The 20,799-nt window shown below is 39.6% G+C and overlaps 1 protein-coding gene across 2 annotated transcripts in view; it reads left to right on the top strand.

Moving 5' to 3' along the window:
* Nucleotides 1-20,799, top strand: part of Sps1 (inactive selenide, water dikinase) — a 69,885-nt gene that overhangs the window by 34,068 nt on the left and 15,018 nt on the right. For both annotated transcript variants that reach the window (XM_083117153.1, XM_083117154.1), the window contains exons 4-5: nt 1,214-1,326; nt 9,549-9,739. In XM_083117153.1, coding sequence (XP_082973279.1) covers nt 1,214-1,326; nt 9,549-9,739 — 304 coding nt within the window. The remainder of the gene's footprint in view (nt 1-1,213; nt 1,327-9,548; nt 9,740-20,799) is intronic.

Below are 20,799 nucleotides of genomic sequence, written 5' to 3'. Positions count from 1 at the left end.
CAGCTGACCATTCATAAATTTGTTTTGGAAGTTTCATTTCCAAGTGATTAGTGTGGCCTATGATTTGTCCTTTGCAACTTAGATGTGAAACTTCCCTTAATCTTGAAGTGAAGAGAATTAATGTTTTCAAATTTTTCAATTTACGAGCAGTTAACCCTCCCGTTGCCATGCTTTTCGACACCTTTATTTTACCAAGCAGGGTATTTTGACTACCCCAATACAATTTTGTGATTTAGTGTAATATTTGTTTTTAGATTCTGTTATTTTCAATGAATATCTTTATTTAGTATTGAAATACATTTTTTCAAATTATTAAAAGTATTTAAACTGAACATAAACAACGTATGGTGACACTAGTGCATCATTGCAATTTATGTACGCTCTAATTCAACTCAACAATAGTAACCTGAAAGAAATAAAGAACAATATATGTTGAGCTAAACAATGGATGTATGGTAAAACTCAACAGTGAAAAAATTAAATAACGAAGATGAATGACAGATGTATTTTGTAAAACCTTCATTTTTGACAAATAAGAAGATAAGACATTTCATACCAAGCTGGGTAGTCTCACAACCCCACCAATATATCCCGTCAATAATAACTATAAAAACAAAAAAAAATTGGGTCAGTCATGAGTGTAAATACAATTTCAATCATTTTAGGACAAAGTCATGAAACTACAAGTATGTAGCTCTTAAGATAAAATTATTATAGGGGAAAATCAACCTGGGGTAGTCTTGGTAATGGGAGGGTTAATTGTTCATTAATTTAAGAATTCCATCACTCAATTGTGGCAAGTACGAGAAACTAAGAATGAGCATTTTAATGTTGAGTGCAATTTTTTTGAAAGTGCAACTTTGGTGCAGTAAGTATCTTGCAAAAGATAAATGTGAAAAATTCAAGTTCTTCTGTATGAATCCATAGTTGATACAAAAATTGGAATTACAAGATTAAATATTTGAGGGATTTTTTTGATTCATATGAAGTTTAACATTTTAAATTTGCATCTATTTTCTTGCATTTTGTTAGAACTTTGTACAAAATGTCATATTTCCTTTGGGTAGACCAGTTTGGGTTTACTCTTGTATTGCCATATTTGTGTCTGCTTTACCATGGTCACATGGTGGTAAGGATCTCTCAGATTCTTGCTATGGCACAATATGATCTGCACCATGCTCAGACTGTTTATTCATTCTGAGTACAATTTCAGGATACTGCTCTGGAAGCTGGAACAAATGTGACTGGTGGACAAACTGTGATGAATCCCTGGTGTACAATTGGAGGTGTTGCATCCACAGTGTGCCAGACAAATGAATACATAGTGTGAGTATTTCCTTTTTTCCTTTAAGTATATTTCCTGTAATTTCAACTGGGAAAATATCTAGGTGGCATGTTGCTTGGAGAATTCTTGCCAATCATGGGATACATCCAAACAGATCTACAGACAAATGAACTTACTTTAAAGTTTCGGACCAAAGATTGGTTAACTTAATCTCACTTAAAATAATATTCAAACATCTATTTTGTAATATACACTTTTTTAAACCTCAAAACAGTGAAACCTTGATTTTACATTAATCAGGGCATCAATGTGGGAAAATGTAAACTGGGAAGAGGAGGAATACAGGTGTGCAAGGCTCAGTTAAAGGTCACCTAAAGGTTAAGTGTTTCGATATGCAAAATTTGTATTAAAGTGGATGAGGTACAGTTTTGTGTAAGGTGCATGCTTATTTAAATTGTGAAAGTGCATGCAACTTTCTAGTTAATGATGATGTTTCGGCTCATACTTTCCCAACAGTTTGGTCTTTTTCAAGTCTAAAGATGCCACACGACATTTACGTGGAGTCTTAATTGTCATGGATATTATGCAAAATTCAAAGTTTGCATTATTTTGCAACATTATTGTGTAAAAACATATTTTGTGATTACTAGGGCCCCGGACTTTGTCCTATAAAACTGTAGAATATGTGTGTAATTCTGTCATAAAAATGCAGAAATATTCCCAGTAAAGCCAAAATTATGCACAACAGTACTTTTGAATTTCTCATTATATGGGAAGTCAGTATTTTCCAGAGAAGATAGAGTACAGAAGGGGTGAGGTATTAAATTAAATCAGAATCACTTAAACCAAAGAATGTATTGGGAAAATACTAAAAATATCATGATGTTTACTGCAATTATCCTAACTTTAATTTACTAATATATCAGATTTGATTTACACCTCTGTGGTGGAGCTGTCTCGTGTCACTACTTGCGCAGACACTTGTTTTCATTTGCCTGCTCCTACGATATTCGGGACAGAGTGTACACACTAATACGTGCATGGCTCAAACAATAAATGATCTTGAAGTTCCATATTCAAAAGAGGATATAGTAGGGGCTGTAATGTATCGAATGTTACTTTCACTTTTGACTGATTGTTGTGGGAAACGATAAATAGGTACAGAAATGAGAAGAATTTAAACTTGTTTATGGTGATACTCGTGCCAGCACAACAATTACTGAGGACATTTTCCCTCAACTATGTCCGCACAGCTATCAATTGTTGGCTGGTTAAATAAAAAGGGGGGGGGGTATTATTGTTCTGTACTAGTTGGGAAGAAAATGTAGCATCTGCTTTAATTTTCTTTGTTTGTAATTTCCTTATCCTGCCAACGTAAGGATCTCATCCCAGTATTTGATCCAATGCCAAATAAAAAATACGTTATAATATAAAGTCCCTGGCCCTAGTGATTACGCAAGGGGTAATCAGATATAATTCTTGAATATTTTGAAGCAAAACCCCAGTAAACTGATACTTACAATTGATCAATATTTTGAACAACTTTAAATTCTTAACCTTTAGCTGACGGATGGGACATATATCTCCCAGTAGTGTGTAGCAGCAATTAACGTGTCTGTTCTTGAAAGAGATTGAAATAGTCCTTTTGCTACCCCTCATAATATTATAGCATCTTTTGAAAATTTTACATGTGAATGAGTGAAAAACAACACTTAAGCAACATGCGACCAGAGGCCCGCACAAGACCTGTTTATGAGACTATCACTCCCAAGCAACATGCGACCAGAGGCCTGCACAAGACCTGTTTATGAGACTATCACTCCTAAAATGTCATGCAACCTGCGCAACACCCTCGCTTGAGCACCTTGCCTGACCACCTGCCAAGATCGTTCCTGGCAGGGATTGTAAACCCGTATGGTACCTGCAGTCCTACGATACCTAATAGGTCTCAGTGCGTTCTTTCAATCAACTGCACCGGTCGCACACCTGTCTGCAGTGTTACCAACTGCAATAGATTTCCACTACTTAGAAAGGGAACTCAAAGCTTCGTAAGCCACATCACCAATAAAATGAGATTTAAGAATTTATTTATTAACCAGTCTCCTATAACAGAGCGAATGCTCCAATTACAATAGGCATTACAATTTGATTTGCTATTTACAATATGATTTACATAAATACATGATACAAACACACAGTAATTATTACACAAAACCTTAGATAAATATGAATACAAAAAGTTAGAAAAATACAAAAAAAATTACATATATATATATATATATATTACAAATTTTGAACAGAGGAGAAAACTAAAGGACAGAAGAATGGTGCTACTTTTCCCCCTACACAGATTGAAATAGGTTTTCAGCCACAACACCACCTTCAACAACAGTTTCCATGTAGCCATAATACACCTATTACCCCAGCACACTGACACCTCCACCCACAGGCGATTGGAAAGTGCCTACATTTCAGGAATGCACGCCACCATACCCCCCAGACTCAACCTAGCCACCCAATAAGTATTCTCCCATTCCCCCCCCCCCCCCTAATCACAACCCACCCACCGACCATCCATCCTGCAGTAAACACTGGTGAAAGGATCTTTTCGCAAAACCAGTGTTCTATCACTTGTTTCTGGCACCACTGTGCTGACGGATGCTGGCGTCAGTATTCTGTGCCTCTACGCTTTTGTACTCCACTTTCTACCTACTCTGAAAATGAGGTCATAACCTCGAAATATCGATCTTTTCTTCAATTGTGGTAAGTGTTTACTGTCTCCTACATATATATATGGATAAAAGCAAGGAGGACCAAAAGGGCTAAATAAAAATCAAAGAAGGAGAAGGGAAACACTCGCCGGACAGTGGAAAAATTCAAAATTTTCGCTAGCTTAGTAGCATCATCAGTGTGAGACTAAAGAGACTGAACCGGAAGTTGGGGCCCTGCAGAGTTGCCAGGTCCCCATCGAAGAAGAGGGAGGACACCTGACTATCTCTATCCACATAAAACCCACCAACCACATGCAATACCTACACTTCTCCAGCTCCCACCCGTTCCACACCAAAGAAGCCATTCCATTCTCTCCGGCCCTCAGGGGACAGCGCCTGAACACTTCACCCACCTCCCACCAGAATTATAACCTCCGCCTACACCAAGCCCTGGTCAACTGTGGATATCCCTTAGTCCTGGTCATGAAACAAATATCGCGAGCTGCCTCACACACCACTACCACCAAGAAACCTGCTGCCACCAACCCACCTGCACACATCACCCAATATCATCCCCACCTCAACAAAATCAGGCACACACTACACTGATCCTGTAACCAAAAACATATTTCCTGACAAGCCCAAAGTGGTTTTCAAATGCCCCCCCCCCCACCTCCAAAATATCCTGGTCCACAACACTCCTTCAACACCCCTCTGCCCACAAATGCAACCGCCCCAGGTGCAAGACCTGCCCCATCCTCATTACCTCTCACACCCTCCAGATGCACACGGCCGCTGACAAATTTACCCTCCATCCCAAAGGGACCTGCCATGCCTGAAACCTTATCTACATCCTCACCTGCAACATCTGTGGGGATTTTTACCTGGAGGAAACATCAACGGCCCTCAACCTCCGGATCAATAACCACCACTCCTCCACCCACAACCTGGACTTCTGTTGCCGTGCACACCAACCACCACAACATCAGTTTCAACGACTGCTTCCGGGTAACGATCATCCATCTCCTACCCCAACCAGCCAACACCTCTGTTCGCAAAAGATTGGAGAGGGCCTATATATCAGCCATCAGTGCAACCACTCCACCTGGCCTGAATAAGGCCACCCAGTAATGCCCACCCTTGACCCACTGTCCCTCCCAAGCCATCCCATCCCATCCCATCCCTCCCACCCACCCTCACTCCCAACTCATCCTACACACACAGTTTTCGACGAGCCTGGTGACGAAACGGTGTTTTTTCATTCTACGCACCACTACTTCTTCGATGGGGACAGTGTTTGTTAATGTCTGCATAGGCAGCCATCTTGGATGTATGTCACACAGGCAATACGCCACAATAGTAGGCATCAACAAAATATCACAGGCAGTAATTTTCCCCCTTTATATTTGCCAGAATGTCAAGTAAAGTGTAAAATATGCATAGAATCCTTGCAAAAAAGGGCACGAAATAGTTTCACTAGATATATCTCCATAACAGTGCGAGATATAAAAAAAACTAAGAATCAATTTTGTTTATTTTTAAATTCTGAACAAAACATGTATCTATAAAAAAAATTCCAAAAACCACTATTAACCTTTTGCCGCCCAAGACCTTTTTCACAAGTAAGCCTCTATTGCCCGAGCCGATTTTGAGTAAAATGCAGTTTCAATTAAATGAGTGTAGATCGGAGGCTAATTGCCCTAGAGAGATGAGTGATATACCGTTGTACACGGAATGAACCAGAGATTCAGACTATATGAAATTTTTGAAAATTCGGCGTATATGTGGTGGGGGGGAGGGGCTAACTCTCAAAATTCCAAAATTTTGGGGAAAAAATTTGGTTCCCCCACCCTCCCCCCAAGAAAAAAGTGTCGACATGAACATGGAAATGATCGCTGACATGTAAGGAACACAAAAATATTTGCATTATCATCATATGTACAATGTAACTTGAGTTGTACCCCCAAAAGGAATGGTCGGCATGCCACTGATTCAAGCTTCAAAATGCAGCAGTACCTTGAAATGACTATAGCTCAGAAACTAAATGCCCTAGAGATATGAAAGATATACCATTGTACGCAGAATGAATCACAGATTTAGACTATATATAATTTATGCACATTCGGCGTATATATGAAGGGGGGAAATCCCCTGAAAATACTTTTTTTAAAAAAGGGATTTCGCCCCCCTCCCCCCCCCCCCGAAAAAAAGATATGAAAAGTTCAAAATGCACATAGAAATTATCGCTGGCATGTAAGAAACAGAAAAATATTTGCATCATTGTCGTATGACCAATGTAACTTGAGTTGTACCCCCAAAAGGAATGGCCACTGATTCAAGCTTCAAAATGCAGCGGTACCTTGAAATGACTATAGCTCAGAAACTAAATGCCCTAGAGATATGAAAGATATGCCGTTGTACGCAGAATGAATCAGATTCTGACGATATATAATTTATGCACATTCGGCGTACATATGGAGGGGGAAAGGGGAGATCCCCCCAAAAATACTTTTCCCCGCCCCGAAAAAAAATGACAAAATGCAAAATTTATGCAAATTTGGTGTATATATGGGGGGGAAGGGAGAAAACCCCCAAAAATTATTTAAAAAAATAGTCACGACCCAAAAAATGTCCTCGCACTTGGGCACAAAATGACGCCTACGCACAACATTCACGGACGAAAAGCTAGAACGTAGTGACAAATGAGCGCCAATTCTTGCAGCTGCTTGAAATTCTATATTTAGACAATGCTGGGTAACCCCTGTTGCCACTTGTGCTAAAAAAAAAAAAAAAAAAAAAAAAAGGTTTCCTTCAGCACGCTTCGAAATTCCATTCTCACAACGCAGATTCAACAACCAGTCTTCCCCCCTGCTTGCGCCCTCACGGAAAACTTTCATTTTGACATCGGATACTGATAAACAAGCTTCCTTCGAATGCACTTAGCAGGAGGGAGTGAAAAGCATTGCTTTAGAACAACAAAGCTGGTCTTCCTTTGTCAGCAAAAAGTTGACCTTGAAAAGAGACGCAAAAAAAGAAGTCCCTTTCCCCCCCTCCATTTTCATGAAGACAAAAAAAATGCAAAAAACCATTTCTGTTAAATACATGTGTTAGGAACAATATAAAAAAATAAAATCTAAATTCTAGCCAAAAATAGAAAAGTTATAATGTAAAAACTACGACCTTGACACAGCATCTTGATCGAGACGCTTGGTCCCCTGAGGGTTACTTTTGGGTATCTCGTTCGAGACGCTTGGGCAGCAAAAGGTTAAAGGAGTTATGATGTCTTTTCTTAGTTATTTCATGTAGTGGTAGCCATCTTGGATTTATGACGTCTCTCAGGCCTTCTGCCACAATTGCGGGCAAACCACCTGGTAACCGGCATTACACTCGAACAATCACTTGCAATCTGGAAAGAAATACTGTGGGGGTAAGACACCCCTGGCACCCCTAGGGGAGGAGGGGGGGACATGTAAAAATAATCAAAAACTACCGATATTAGTGTGGAATAAATAGTTTTCGGGTCGCTAAGATTGATAGTGACACTCCCAATGCCTTTCAAACCAAAGTTCATTTTACTCTATAGTTAGAATTCATTATACATATTCCTGTCTAATAGAAGATTGCGATAAATAAATATCAGGGCAACACCAGGCAATCATCTAATTTTTAATAATGCTGATTGAATAAATCAATAAATTTTGTTAAATGATGACTATTTACCATAAGAACATAATTATTTTTAGATGCTTATTATATGTGCAACCACACATGTATTTCTAGTGACTTATTGCAACTGTTGGCTATTGTGCTTGGATCATTAAACTAAACTTATTGATATGATAATCTACATCTACATGTCTTCACCATTATACTCATTTTAGTGTGTGTTGTACTCTGATTGGGGACTGCTTGTAAGTGCACAGATGTGGTAACTTCCTATACCGCCACACAAGCAGCCATTCTTCAATCTGGTCACAAACTACTAGAGCTGGATACATTGTTTAGAAGCAACAGTGACATAAAACCCTCCTGTTGATAACGTGCGAGGGGTGGAAAGGTCACTCCCTGAAAATTCAGAGAAATATTGAAGCGAAGTGGTCTGTTCCTATGGTGACATCCACTTTAGTTATTGAGCTATGATTTTTTTGTACTTCGTGGCAAGTTTGAAATGTGAAAAGCTCCTGTCCGCTGAGGTGAGACAGACATGCGAGGGGGGGGGGGGGGATTCCCCTAGGTTCTTCTCTCTTCAGCAGCTGCTGATCACTGTTGCCAGCTTCGCTCTTTTTGGAGCCAGATCTGGCTCTCTCATGCACTAGTTTGGCTGTGAACTATGGCATCTGACCCCTGCCCCACTATGATGCCATCATTGGCTCCGGCTTACATAGACAACTTCTGTCATAAGTATACATTTTGCATGTGGCGTGATATTGTTTTATTGGCTGACATGAAGAGGGGGTAATATTTTTATCTGGGAATACTTTATTTTCGATTTCATATGACCATTGGTGGATTATTGAGATGGGTGATGCGGCCGGATCTAGACTGTGAAAACTAAGAATAAATTGCCATAACTTTAAAGCTAACGGTAATAGCAGTGCCCTCACACCCCCACTCATTTGACACGTAAATAACCCAGCATGCACTTTATCCAGTTTCGTAAATGTAGCTCCTTGAACGTTTTTACTCCATTTACGGTGAAATTTAGCTCTTTTATGTGCATTAGTTGGGCAACACTGCCAGGATGGCCGTAGGAGACAATAAGAAATGCATTGCTCTTATGGAAGTATTATTTTATTTGTTCGCTTGGGAATATCAAACTTCCGATGGCATAGAAAAATATATCAACGGAAAAAGGACAGACTGAAGTAGTAATTGACAGACAGAAATGTCAAAACTTCCATTTGATTAGCCGTAAGTTGAAGTTTATTCCCCATAAGGAATACATGGGTTTCTGAAAATTCTTAATTATCATGTTTTTCAAACATCGTATCTAGCTCAATAATCAACTTTAAAAAACACTTTCACTTGCAACATGTGGAGAAATTCATACTCTATTCAACGCCAGCTTTTTCCCTCAGTAGCACTGCCCATTCGGACGATATTGAAATAAATGCACAACTGGTACGAAATTGTCCCACATCCCCTTAAAGCATCAGTATTGGTGAGTATGTGTAAGTGTGTGTTTATCTGTTCAATGTAGTATAGACTCCGCTCTTGTTTTCATTAATCAGAACAGTGATTTGGCAGTTTTTGTAACAGCCAGTTTAAAGTTTCTCTCCATTCACATGGTTTGCAGAGTTCATGTTCCTCAGTACTTCAAAAAAGAAATGGAATGCTGCCATAGGCACCCATGTAAAATTCCATGTACATCTTGACAACCAGGCCATATAGATATTCCTCTTTTGTCTTCTCAAGTTAGGTGAAGGAAAGTTTACCTCGTGGCCTTTAAGTACTTTGAAAGTGTCAGAATCTATTTGTTTTAAGATGGTTCCACCACATTAAAATTAATGGAATCTTGAATTTGTAGTGCTTCATGATTTGTATTTTCACAGGCCAGATAATGCTGTTGTGGGAGATGTTCTTGTGCTGACAAAACCACTGGGAACCCAAGTTGCTGTAAATGCACATCAGTGGCTTGAGCAACCAGAAAGGTGGAATAGAATAAAACTAGTAGTGTCTGAGGAAGATGTGAGGAAAGCTTACCAAAGAGCAATGGATTCTATGGCAAGGCTGAACCGTCTAGGTAAGTTGTCCACATAAGTAAAATAATATTTCATGGTGCAACAACTTGTAAGGCCCAGGGTCTACCTACAGATTGCCAACCTCCTTCCGACCTGCCGAGGTGGGAGATCATACAACCAGTTACGGAGTGATGTGTGGTCAGCTTGATGAACCCCCAATTGTAGTACGTTTTCTTGATCGTGTTAAGCTACTCATTCATAGCTCTCCAATTTCCTCATGATGGGTGGCCACTGGTCCCATACAGAGGCTGAAATCTCAGGAGAAGAGTTGTTACACTTCCGCCCAAGAGACTCAAACCTGCATGCACCCTGTAGCCTGAGCCCAAAGCATGATGCCTTAGACTGCAGGGCCACGGTAGGGGACATCCACATAAGAGGAAGATATTTTATCAACATACCCATTGACGTAAGAATTCCTTGAATTCCAGGATTTGCTTCCTACGAGGAATTTTAAGCACTGATTTCCATGATACTTTATTCCCTGTTGAAGGAATGGGCTAATGCAAAATACTTTCTAGCAACAATGACCAATGTTTTACAGATCCAATATAAAATTCTTCAGAAGAATTTTTTCGGCCTTCTCCCAGCATAAAGTGGCTCTGGGGCTCACCCAGCTTCAAATCAAAGGTACCTGTGGGAAGTGCTGGGGGGATAAAGGTGGCTGGAGCATGGTACTGATCACATGACCTCCAAAATGGCAGATATTCTGTTGGGCCATACCCCCACATCCCTAAATGTGCCTTCATGGCAGGGTGCTGTATGCTTTACCTTTACTTTCTGATCCAAAATTTTACATTTCCCTGCATTATTAAGGGCATGCATGCATACAGTCAAACCCCGATTTTTATGTTTTTCAGGGGCCTGTATATAAAAAACATAAAATGCTGGAAACTTAAAAAGTGGGAAAGCATAAGGGAGGGGTGAAACTCAAGTGTCGGTAAGAAAAGACAACACAATCTACTTTTTATGGGGTATATTGTGTCAAAAATTATTTAACAATGGGAAATAACTATGATAATGAATTTTTAAGGAATAAAAGCAAGACTTGCTGTGAAAGTCAATGACTGATTAACGGGACCAACTTTCGAGGGTAGGAACAGTGGATGACTGCTTCTAACTGCCGCCTCTTAGGTTCAATTTGTCAGGGTTGCTACGCATCTGGAAAACCTGGAAAACAGGGAAATGTCAGGGAATTTTGCAGATCGTCTGGAATTTACGTGCAGTGTGGAGTCTGCAATAGAAAAAGTTGCAAAATGAACAAGCAGTTCACTTCCACTTCTGGATTTGGTTCTTATGATTCTCAGTCTTGTGCAAAATAAGCCTTTCTTCGAATTTCTGTAATAAATTTTCACTTTTATAGTACTAGATATTAGAAAGAATATCAAAGTAAAACTTAGTCCAGATATCTGATTGATAACTAAAGTACATTGACAATATGATCATAATTGTCGGAATGATTGGTGAAGATGAGATTATAGTCTTGTTATTTTATAGATCTGAGTTTTGTTGGCATTTCCTATAGAATTCCTTTATGCAACAAAAATTTTTCCAGATGCTTTGTACTTATAAATGTAAGAAAAAGAGCAGCATTTCTGTTACCTCAGCCTGAAGGCTAGATACACGTGATTGTAGCCCCTAATACATTTAGGCTAGATACACGTGATTGTAGCCCCTAATACATTTGATGCCGATTGTAATTTTACTCTTGAAATTTTCACTTATTCTTGTGTGTGTTGAATGAAATTTGCTAAAAGAAGAAAAGTTGTGAAAGTGATTATTCATAATAATTAATGGATTATATATTTAATTGAAAAACACAAGGTTCAAAAGCAAAAATCATGATGATAAACATGTCTGGAAAAATTTCATTTTTGGACTGGAAAACCTGGAAATGTGAGGGAATTTCATAATCAAAAACTCGTAGCAACCCTGGTTTGTGCATCTGATGTGTGAGATCTCAGTTTACTCTGTAAACTGGTAATTAGTTGCTATTTTTAGAAGTCCCGGGTAATTGGGGGGTGTGATCTTTTATAGATGGGTGCCAAGTATCTTTATATACTGCAATCAAAGTGTCCATAAGACATGCAGAATGGTTTAGATTCCACTTTGAGCTGCATATGTATCCAGTCCCGATCAGCCAAATAGCATGAAGTGAACAAAACAAGCTTTGTCAAACTTACGCAAGTTTAGACCTCGCAATAAATTATCAGTGACGTACGCAGGATTTTTGAAAAGGGATGGGGTTACGTATACTTTTTATAGTAGTCACTTTGCCATCTTTTCCTGCCTTTGACTTCTTTTTTTTTTTTTTTAGAAATACTGACCAGAGAGAGAGGGAGCTTGTGACCCCCCATCAACCCCCTTTGGGCATGCCACTGATTCTTATTTACATCCATGTTAATCGACGATTTATTATTGCATAATCGAGGATTTATTATTGCATTTAGAAGTCTTGCGGAGGGCAAGCACTCCTTCCACCAATAGTTTCCCCGTAAATAAGGTGCTTCCCTTTTTTTTCTTCTTTTTTTTTGTCTTCCCGTCAACATTTAATATTGTGTTATTTTCAGCACCTGAATCGTTCCGATAATATATTTTTCTTAGCATCATGTGAATTTCCTTCCTGCACTGCTCTGGTAGTTCAAGGTTTTTATCAGATTGAAGAACAAGAAGAAGAAAAATAGGTTGTCTTTTTTTTTATCTCCTCGCTTTGTATCTGGTGCTAGTGTTTCCTATCACTGGTGCCTGTTGCCAGCTGCCCATTGCTGGGAGACAACCCTCCCACCGTTTTGTAAGGGGAGGAAGCGGCAGACAAATATGTGGTGGAGCTACGCCAAACAAGTCTTATCAGAAGTGTGCTCATTCCGGGCCAAGTTGCAGAAAGAAAGTAGGAGGAAGGCAAGGGGGGTGGGGGAGATAGCTGATTAGACACTTTCCAATGCAGTCATGTCAATGCTTCCCACATATGAGCAAGATACCCGATGCCTAGCATTAAAGAAAGAGAAAAGGGTTGAATCTTTCAATTACTGCATAGCTGTGCAAAGTGGCAGATTAATTTGCTCCTGTGGGGGAAAGTTGTTTTTTTGGTTTTTTATTACTGGCCGTACGCTATGTTTGTTGAATGTGCATATTCAAGTTCAAAAGCAACAACATAATTTTAGACATCAGAGGAAAGGAGATCGCTTACTCCATTATGTTAATTGGTTAAAATGTCTTGTGTAAGGGGTTCTCACTTCCACAGGAGCAAGAAAATCGGGGCAGAAATACTTGGCACTTTCCAGTAATTGCAAGATTAGTGATGATACCATAGGGGCCATGAGAAAGCAAATGAGAGAAGGTAGTTTCAGATGCACTTTGCACCATGCTCTGGCCACCTTTACCCCACAATTCTTCAATTTTTGCCAATTTGAAGGTGATGTGATCAGCACCATTCTTGGGGAGCCCCCTTGCTATTTTGGCCCAAATACGCATTTTAATGGCATTTAGATATGCACTAAATTTGGCTGCTCTCAGAAAATATTGCCACACCCCTCGTTTTATCACGCATTTTTCCTTGCCCCATCGCTTTACAACATATTTGTTACGCAATATGCATAGAAAAAACATTCTCTGCCTCAAGTAGAAGAATTATTTATCTCAACTTCACCCCTCCCCCCTTCCCCACACAATTGGTTTGGCATGAATATTTTTCCATCAGTGAGTAAAATATTGACCTAACTGTCCATAGAAAAAAAATATCACTTTAGCTTGTGCATTTTCAACTTCATTCTGATAACCAAATGATATAGCGTCCGTGAAAAAACTCCAGATAATGAAACTATACCCAATCATATTTCCTTAGGAATCTAAACTAATTTCCATTGAAGAAAAGGTGGGTGTTATCCAGTATGGCAAATCCTTAATTTTTTCAATTTGCAAATGAAGAAAGCAAAACCATGGCGCAGTGTAATCAAGGGGTCCCGGGTTCGATACCCGGTGGAGGCACAAGTGGTTTGGATCCCACTTGAAAAAAACTGTAGGTCCAGTCCCGATAAGCCTTACTGTGCATACAGTGACTTAAAAACAGCAACTCAAACTCAAGAAGAAAGAAAAAGTTTTTACAAACAAGTCCCCCCTCTTTTTTTCGTTTCTGTCAACTATGAAGGATTCCATAAATGTGTGGCAAACAAGCGAATGGTGATCCGAGTTCCATTGTCAATTTTCAACTCGCGTTTTTGTGGAGGGGAAGGGTAAACAAAGACACCTCAGTCACACACACATTGTGCCCAAACTCTACGGTATGACAAATGCAACTTGTGCACCTCCTCCCCCCTCCTGGGAAGCATGCCTCTTCCCTCTCTCTTCTAACATGAAAACCTAACTTCTGGAAGTTCAAGGTCGCATGGGGAATGCGAAAGCAAGAAACAGGAGGGAGGGAGAAGTCGCGTGGTCAAAAGAACTGGTTTCTGGCAAATTTTAAAACATTGTCACGGCTTGGAGAATGTATAAAGCGAGAAACTGGAGCGAACGTAAGATCGAGGTGAACGTCCTGTTATTTAACATGGCATTTTGCCGGGGCCTGATTGGGTGAACGTATTAAGTGGGAAAACGTAAAATCGGGGTTTCACTGTGTTTATTTTTTTGACTAAAACTCAAAATGTTAAATAACACATTGTAATGTTAATTTTTCGTGTTTTTGAAAGGTGTGAGGTGCATTTTGCTACCACGTTTTGTCACAAAATGTGACTTACTCAAAATGTAGAGTTTATTTACTAATGTGACACTTTCCGAGGTCTGGAGTATCCTGTGACTTATGCAAATCATGGAAAATTGATTAATTCTGCTGTATATATTTGAGAAGCCAAGATGGACTCCTTTACACAGGAATAAATTTTGTACGCTGATAACTATACAGGGTGTTTCGTAAGTTCGTTTACAACGCTTGGGAGGTGATTGTATGAGTGAAAATAAGGTGGAAAGTTCATGTAATGAAATTCCGGAAACTGCTTTGTTGCCGAGTTATTGACGTTTGAAAATGTGGGAAAATGATTTTCCGAAGTGAATAATGGCAAAACGTGTGGAGAGAAGTTGTCGGTGTTAGGCGGTCCACCAAGAAATCGGGTACGCTCTTGTCAAAAGATCACGCGGCAATGTTGTGCAATGTCGGCGCAAGGAACTCCCCAAAGGAAGCGAACGAAGATGTTGACAGGAGTGGGGTGAGTGTGCGTTCTGCGTGAACTGGTATCGACGAAAATTGGCATGTGTTGAATGGCACCAAAAAACAAAGAAAATTTCCTGAGCGAAGGGCACCATGACGTAAAAACGAAAAAAAAATGAACTGTCATAGGTTGCATACCCTGAAGGGCAGATTGGTGTCCGTGTGATCTGATGTTAAGTACCACATTTCCCGCTAGGGGCGCCAACAGTGTAGGTTTCCTCATGAAGGAGCACACATGTCTGTGCCATTCGTGCTTCAGGTGCTGTGCCAGCAGCAGGTTGTTAAACATTCACGGATGAATGGAAAGACATGAGGTTCTTGGACAGTAGTGTTGGGCAAACATTTGACCTAGCAGTGTTACGTGTTAATTTAATTCTTAGCCACAGCCCATAGTGTTCTGTGAAGTGTACTAGTGTTAATGGCCATAAACACTTGTAGCCCAGTGTAAGGGATGGCTGCATACACGTCCCAAGAGCTGGCGGACATGTATCTGATTTATGGGGAGGCTGGAGGTAATAGCCGTGCTGCAAGGCGTCTGTATGGGGCACATTTTCCAAATACGGTGTTACCATCGCAGACCTTATTTCAAACTGTAGACACTCTACTTCGGGAAACAGGATCAGTGTTGCCACCTCGTCGAGAAGTTGGACGACCGCAAAGTGTGCGAACACAAATGTTTGTGGAAGATGTGCTAACTACAGTGATGGATCATCCAAGCACCAGTACGTGCGCACTAGCCCACGAACGAAACACCTCCCATGTGAATGTGTGGCGAGTCCTGGTAGATAGAAGAGGGGATGCACCCGTACAAAATGAAGAAAGTGCATGACCTATTACCTCGGGACTTTGGGCCACGTGAGGACTTTTGCCAATGGTTTGTTCATCAAATTGAAACTATTCCCTATTTTTAGAATATGGTACTATGGACTGATGAGGCTATCTTTACGAAAACTGGTGTGTTCAATAGTAAAAACAGTCATGTGTGGGAACATGAAAATCCACATGCACTGCTAGTGGCACATCATCAGCACATATTTGCAGTGAATGTGTGGTGCGGGATACTGCATGACCATTTGATTGGACCGTACATTCTCCCTGTTCGCCTATGTGGACCCACTTATCAAGCATTTCTCAGTGAGGTTTTGCCTGAACTACTAGAGGACGTGCCCTTGGCACTGAGACAAAGACTGTGGTTTCAACATGACTGTGCACCCCCACATTTCCTCAATACCGTAATCCACAACAAGTGCATTGGCAGGGGAGGGCCTGTGCCATGGCCACCTCGATCGCCTGATATTACGCCCCGGGATTTCTTCCTCTGGGGAGAGATGAAACGCCTTGTTTACGAAACACCTGTCATGTTTGCCGAGGACCTCATTGCCCGTAGCTGCAGCATCTATAGCAGAAATGCCGGAGTTGTTGGGTCGCACTAGACAATCCTTGATTCGCCGTTGTCGCCTCTGCTTGGAAGTACATGGTGGACACTTTGAAAACCGTCTGTGATGTGGTTCCCTTCACATCTCCATTAAGCATACTGTGTGCCCTTCAGGGTATGCAACCTATGACAGTTCATCGTTTTTACGTCATGGTGCCCTTCGCTCAGGAAATTTTCTTTAATTTTTGGTGCCATTCAACAATGCCAATTTTCGTCGATACCAGCTCACGCAGAACGCACACCCACCCCACTCCCGCCAACATCTTCATTCACGTCCTTTGGGGAATCCCTTGCGCCGACATTGCACAACATTGCCGCATGAATTTTTGACAAGAGCATACCCAATTTCTTAGTGGACCGAACACAGACGACTTCTCTCCACCCGTTTTGCCATTATTCACTTCGGGAAATCATTTTCCCACGTTTTCAAACGTCAATAACTCGGCAACAAAGCAGTTTCCAAAATTTCGTTGCATGAACTTTCCACCTTATTTTCACTCATACAATCACCTCCCAAGCATTGTAAACGAACTTAGCGAAACACCCTGTATAAATGTGCTATTAGAAGTGTAGAAGTGAAATGTTAATTTTGTGTAGTAAGTATAATTTTGAAATCAAATTTACATTTTTACTAGGGATGAGACCGATTAATCGGTATTCTATCGGTATTGGCTGATATAGGCATATCGGTTTGTTGGTAAAATTACCGATTATTTTACTGATCCGATATATCGATAAATATCTTATAATTTAGTGCAAAATTCTGCCATTTTGTTGTAATTTTTATGGATAATCTCGATGCCCTACTTTTGAAAAAAGTAATTGGCTAAATATTAAACTTCTTTTGCACTGCAGTCACCTTGAAACACACATTTATTAAGGAGATCAATGAACATTTCAGGTTCTTCATGGACCATTTCTAATTTTATATCGGATCGGTTATCGGTATTGGTAAATTTTATATGGGTACTTTATCGGTATCGGCCAAAATTTCATATCGGCCCATCCCTACTTTTTACTAATAATTTAACACCATAATGCTATTTTATATCCCACTTATAAATATCTGGCTCTGCACATTATGCATTGTCTCGGGCCATTCCATGCGAAATCACAGTCTCCGACCTCACTATTTTCGAATTGCATAAAAATGAGAGTTACGTTGTATTTGAGGAAACAGTAATATTTGCACAATAACAGCCACCAGCGATGCATACTTCTTGTGTAGCAGGATTAAAGTTTTTCTGTGTCTGGTGAGAGTTTCCTCTCTCCTCTTTCAATTTTTATTTAGCTGTAGTGACCCTCCTTCCTTTTATCAGATATATACACACACACTCGCACTCTCTCTCTCCTCACAAAAGTTTGGAATATTGTTATATTAGGCAAAACAACAGGGTGGATACTCACCGGGAATTCTGCGTGAATTATTGGCTCCGGGAATAATGCGTGAATTCTGCTTGAATTTTTCTCAGATGTGAAAAATTGCAACTTTTATTAATCCAAATCCTATTGAATTTATACATGTTGATAAATGCCCTGAGGCGAGATTTTCACAGTTGAGTTTTTATTTTTGTCGAGGAAGGAAAATAATGAAAAAAACACAGAATTCTCTCGATCTGTTTACTTCGTTACTGTCCTTTGTAGAGCAATCTCACAGACGGAAGATTATTGCAAGATATGATTTCTTTAATATGATTAGGTAGATTTGAGTTTGAAATTCTTACCCAATTAAGTTTTTCGCAGGTTAGAATATATACCATAGCATTTGTGTGACTTGTGTTTGTATGTGGTGTATTTCGAGTCTGAGTATGGGAAATGGCAAATGTAAACTTTACACCTTAAATGAAATACTTTAAATATGCCGTTTAATTGAATTAATTAGAATTTTTCTATACATTGGAATCACACAAGACACTTCATATTGTTACTATATTTGTGTGTGCATATCAGTGGGGCAAGGGGGCAAACATTGATGGCCAAGGGCACCTGCGGGGGGAACAGAGGGACAATTATCCCCCTAGATTTCAAATTTTATGCAAATAAAAATACATTTCATAAATTTTTCTTGCTCGCTTCACTTGCAATACCTGCTTTTCTTAGTCTCAGCAAGTTCAGAGCCATAGCTAGGGAGCGGCAGGAGTCAGCCCTGGCCACCGAACAATCTAAATGATATAAGATGTAAAAGAGAATGCCATGCTGCCTCGTGAAACATCAACAATTGTTGGTAGGAAAAGGAGCGTGCACATTTGAGACACTTTATGTAATTTCTGCTGTTGGTTTGTTATGAGGTGGATGAATTGATTATGTAATGAATATAAATGATAGACCTATATGGTATGTGCATATATATATATATATATATATATATATATATATATATATATATATATATATATATACGTATTAAGGAAATTTTGAATACTTACACAATTTAATGTTGGCATGAATTTTCTTATTTTACATCAGTCCATTTTGAATATGTGTAAAACATATGTTGTACATGAAAGTTATACATGCTATATGTACAAAAAGAATAATATTCGGAATGTATTTATCATGCATTTCTGTCATTCAAAAATACAGTTTCTGTACTTGTTCTCCATTATTAATGAATGTGAAATTGAACATTTTTTTAAAAAAATGTTTAAAATAGTTTATTCCACACAAATGCTTTAACACAGACTTCTACCCCCTTTTTGTGTAATTTACGAGGATCACTACCACCACTACTAATAATAATAATAATAATAGTCATAATAATGTCATTATTATTATTGGTACGTTCATCCTGGTACTTGTCTTCTCCCAGACAAAAGGTCGTGGTCTGGTGCATGTGTATGGGTGTTGAGAGCAGGGACTGCAGTTGAAACCTAGTTTCAGTTTGGCCCGGAATGAAACATTGCGGTTCACTTTCAGTTCTCGAACTGAAGCTGGATTGAAACCGGAGTATATATGTCCGAACCAGAACTGGAATGATCTGATGTTTTACATCCAGTTCGGCCCGGAATGAAACCTTTCGGTTCACTTTCAGTTCTCGAACTGAAACTGGAATGGAACCAGAATTAAAGATCACGTGCCCCTAAGGAAAACAAAAACATCCCGATTCCCATCGTGGTATAGTGAAGAGACGAAACTTACGCTGAAGAACAAAAAGAATGCGTGGATCCTGTGGAAACAAGTTCCAAACGTTCATACACGGAACACTTTTACTCAATTAAGAAAACATAGCAAAAACTTAATGCAAAGAGACTATAATAATTACATTCAAACTGTGATGGAAAGTGCTGCTAAAAACCCCAAAATGTTCTGGAAGCTAATTAACTCACGCCGACAACACGACCGTATTCCCGTTCAAGTCTCCTGGAACGGTAAGTCTGCTACAAAGAAGGAGCGCACATCACTTTTTAACTCGTATTTTCACAGCAGCTTTACAAATAATACCGCTACTGCACTGCCTGAAGTCAAGCCCATCACTCCTTACACACTCTCTCAAATCTCAACTAACTGCAATGAAGTCCACGAATTATTAAAATATCTTTCATGTTCTAAAGCTAACGCTCCTAATGATATCCCTGGCATATTTCTACAACGATTAGCCCATATTGTATCCAAACCAATCAGCATAATCTTTAACAAATGTTTTTCTGAGGGTGTATTTTCTCTTGCATGGAAGCAAGCAAATATAGTTCCTATACTCAAACACGGAAACAAAACTCACGTTACTTCTTACCGTCCGATTTCCTTACTTCCTGCACTTGCACTACTAGCCGAAAAAATAATTTCCAATCGTATCCTTGCGCATGCTACTCCGTTCCTCTCTCCCACTCAACACGGTTTTCTTCCTCATGCTTCATGTGGCACAAACCTTGCTCGTTTGTTAACCAACGCGGTTAACTGCCAAGCAAGACATGGATGTCGTTTACTTAGATTTTTCTAAAGCGTTTGACTCTGTCCCTCATACAAAACTCATCCATAAACTTTCAGATTCAACATTCACGGACCTCTTCTTAAATTACTCTCATCTTACTTGCACAATAGAAAGCAAAAAGTTATCATATCTGATTGCTCTTCGTCATGGCTCCCTGTAGTTTCCGGTGTGCCTCAAGGAAGTTCTCTAGGGCCCCTGTGTTTCACACTTTTCATGGACGATATTCATGAATATATTTCTCCAGAATGCTCAATTTTATTGTATGCTGATGACTGTAAGTTATTTAGAAACATCGCTTCAGTTGAAGACACTTGTTCCTTGCAAGACAATCTCACACACATTGAACGCTGGTGCCAAGACTGGAATCTGAAAATAAATCCCGAAAAATCCGTGTTTATGAGGTTTACCCTCAAATCCAATTTTACAGCACCATCCTATAGATTATGCAACAAAATCATCCCATTCGTACAACAGCACAAAGATCTTGGAGTCATTTTCGACAGCA

The sequence above is a fragment of the Lepisma saccharinum genome, chromosome 2 (assembly GCF_977018435.1).
Source record: "Lepisma saccharinum chromosome 2, izLepSacc3.1, whole genome shotgun sequence".
Classification (NCBI taxonomy): Eukaryota; Metazoa; Arthropoda; class Insecta; order Zygentoma; family Lepismatidae; genus Lepisma; species Lepisma saccharinum.
This window is presented reverse-complemented; position numbering and strand designations above follow the sequence as displayed.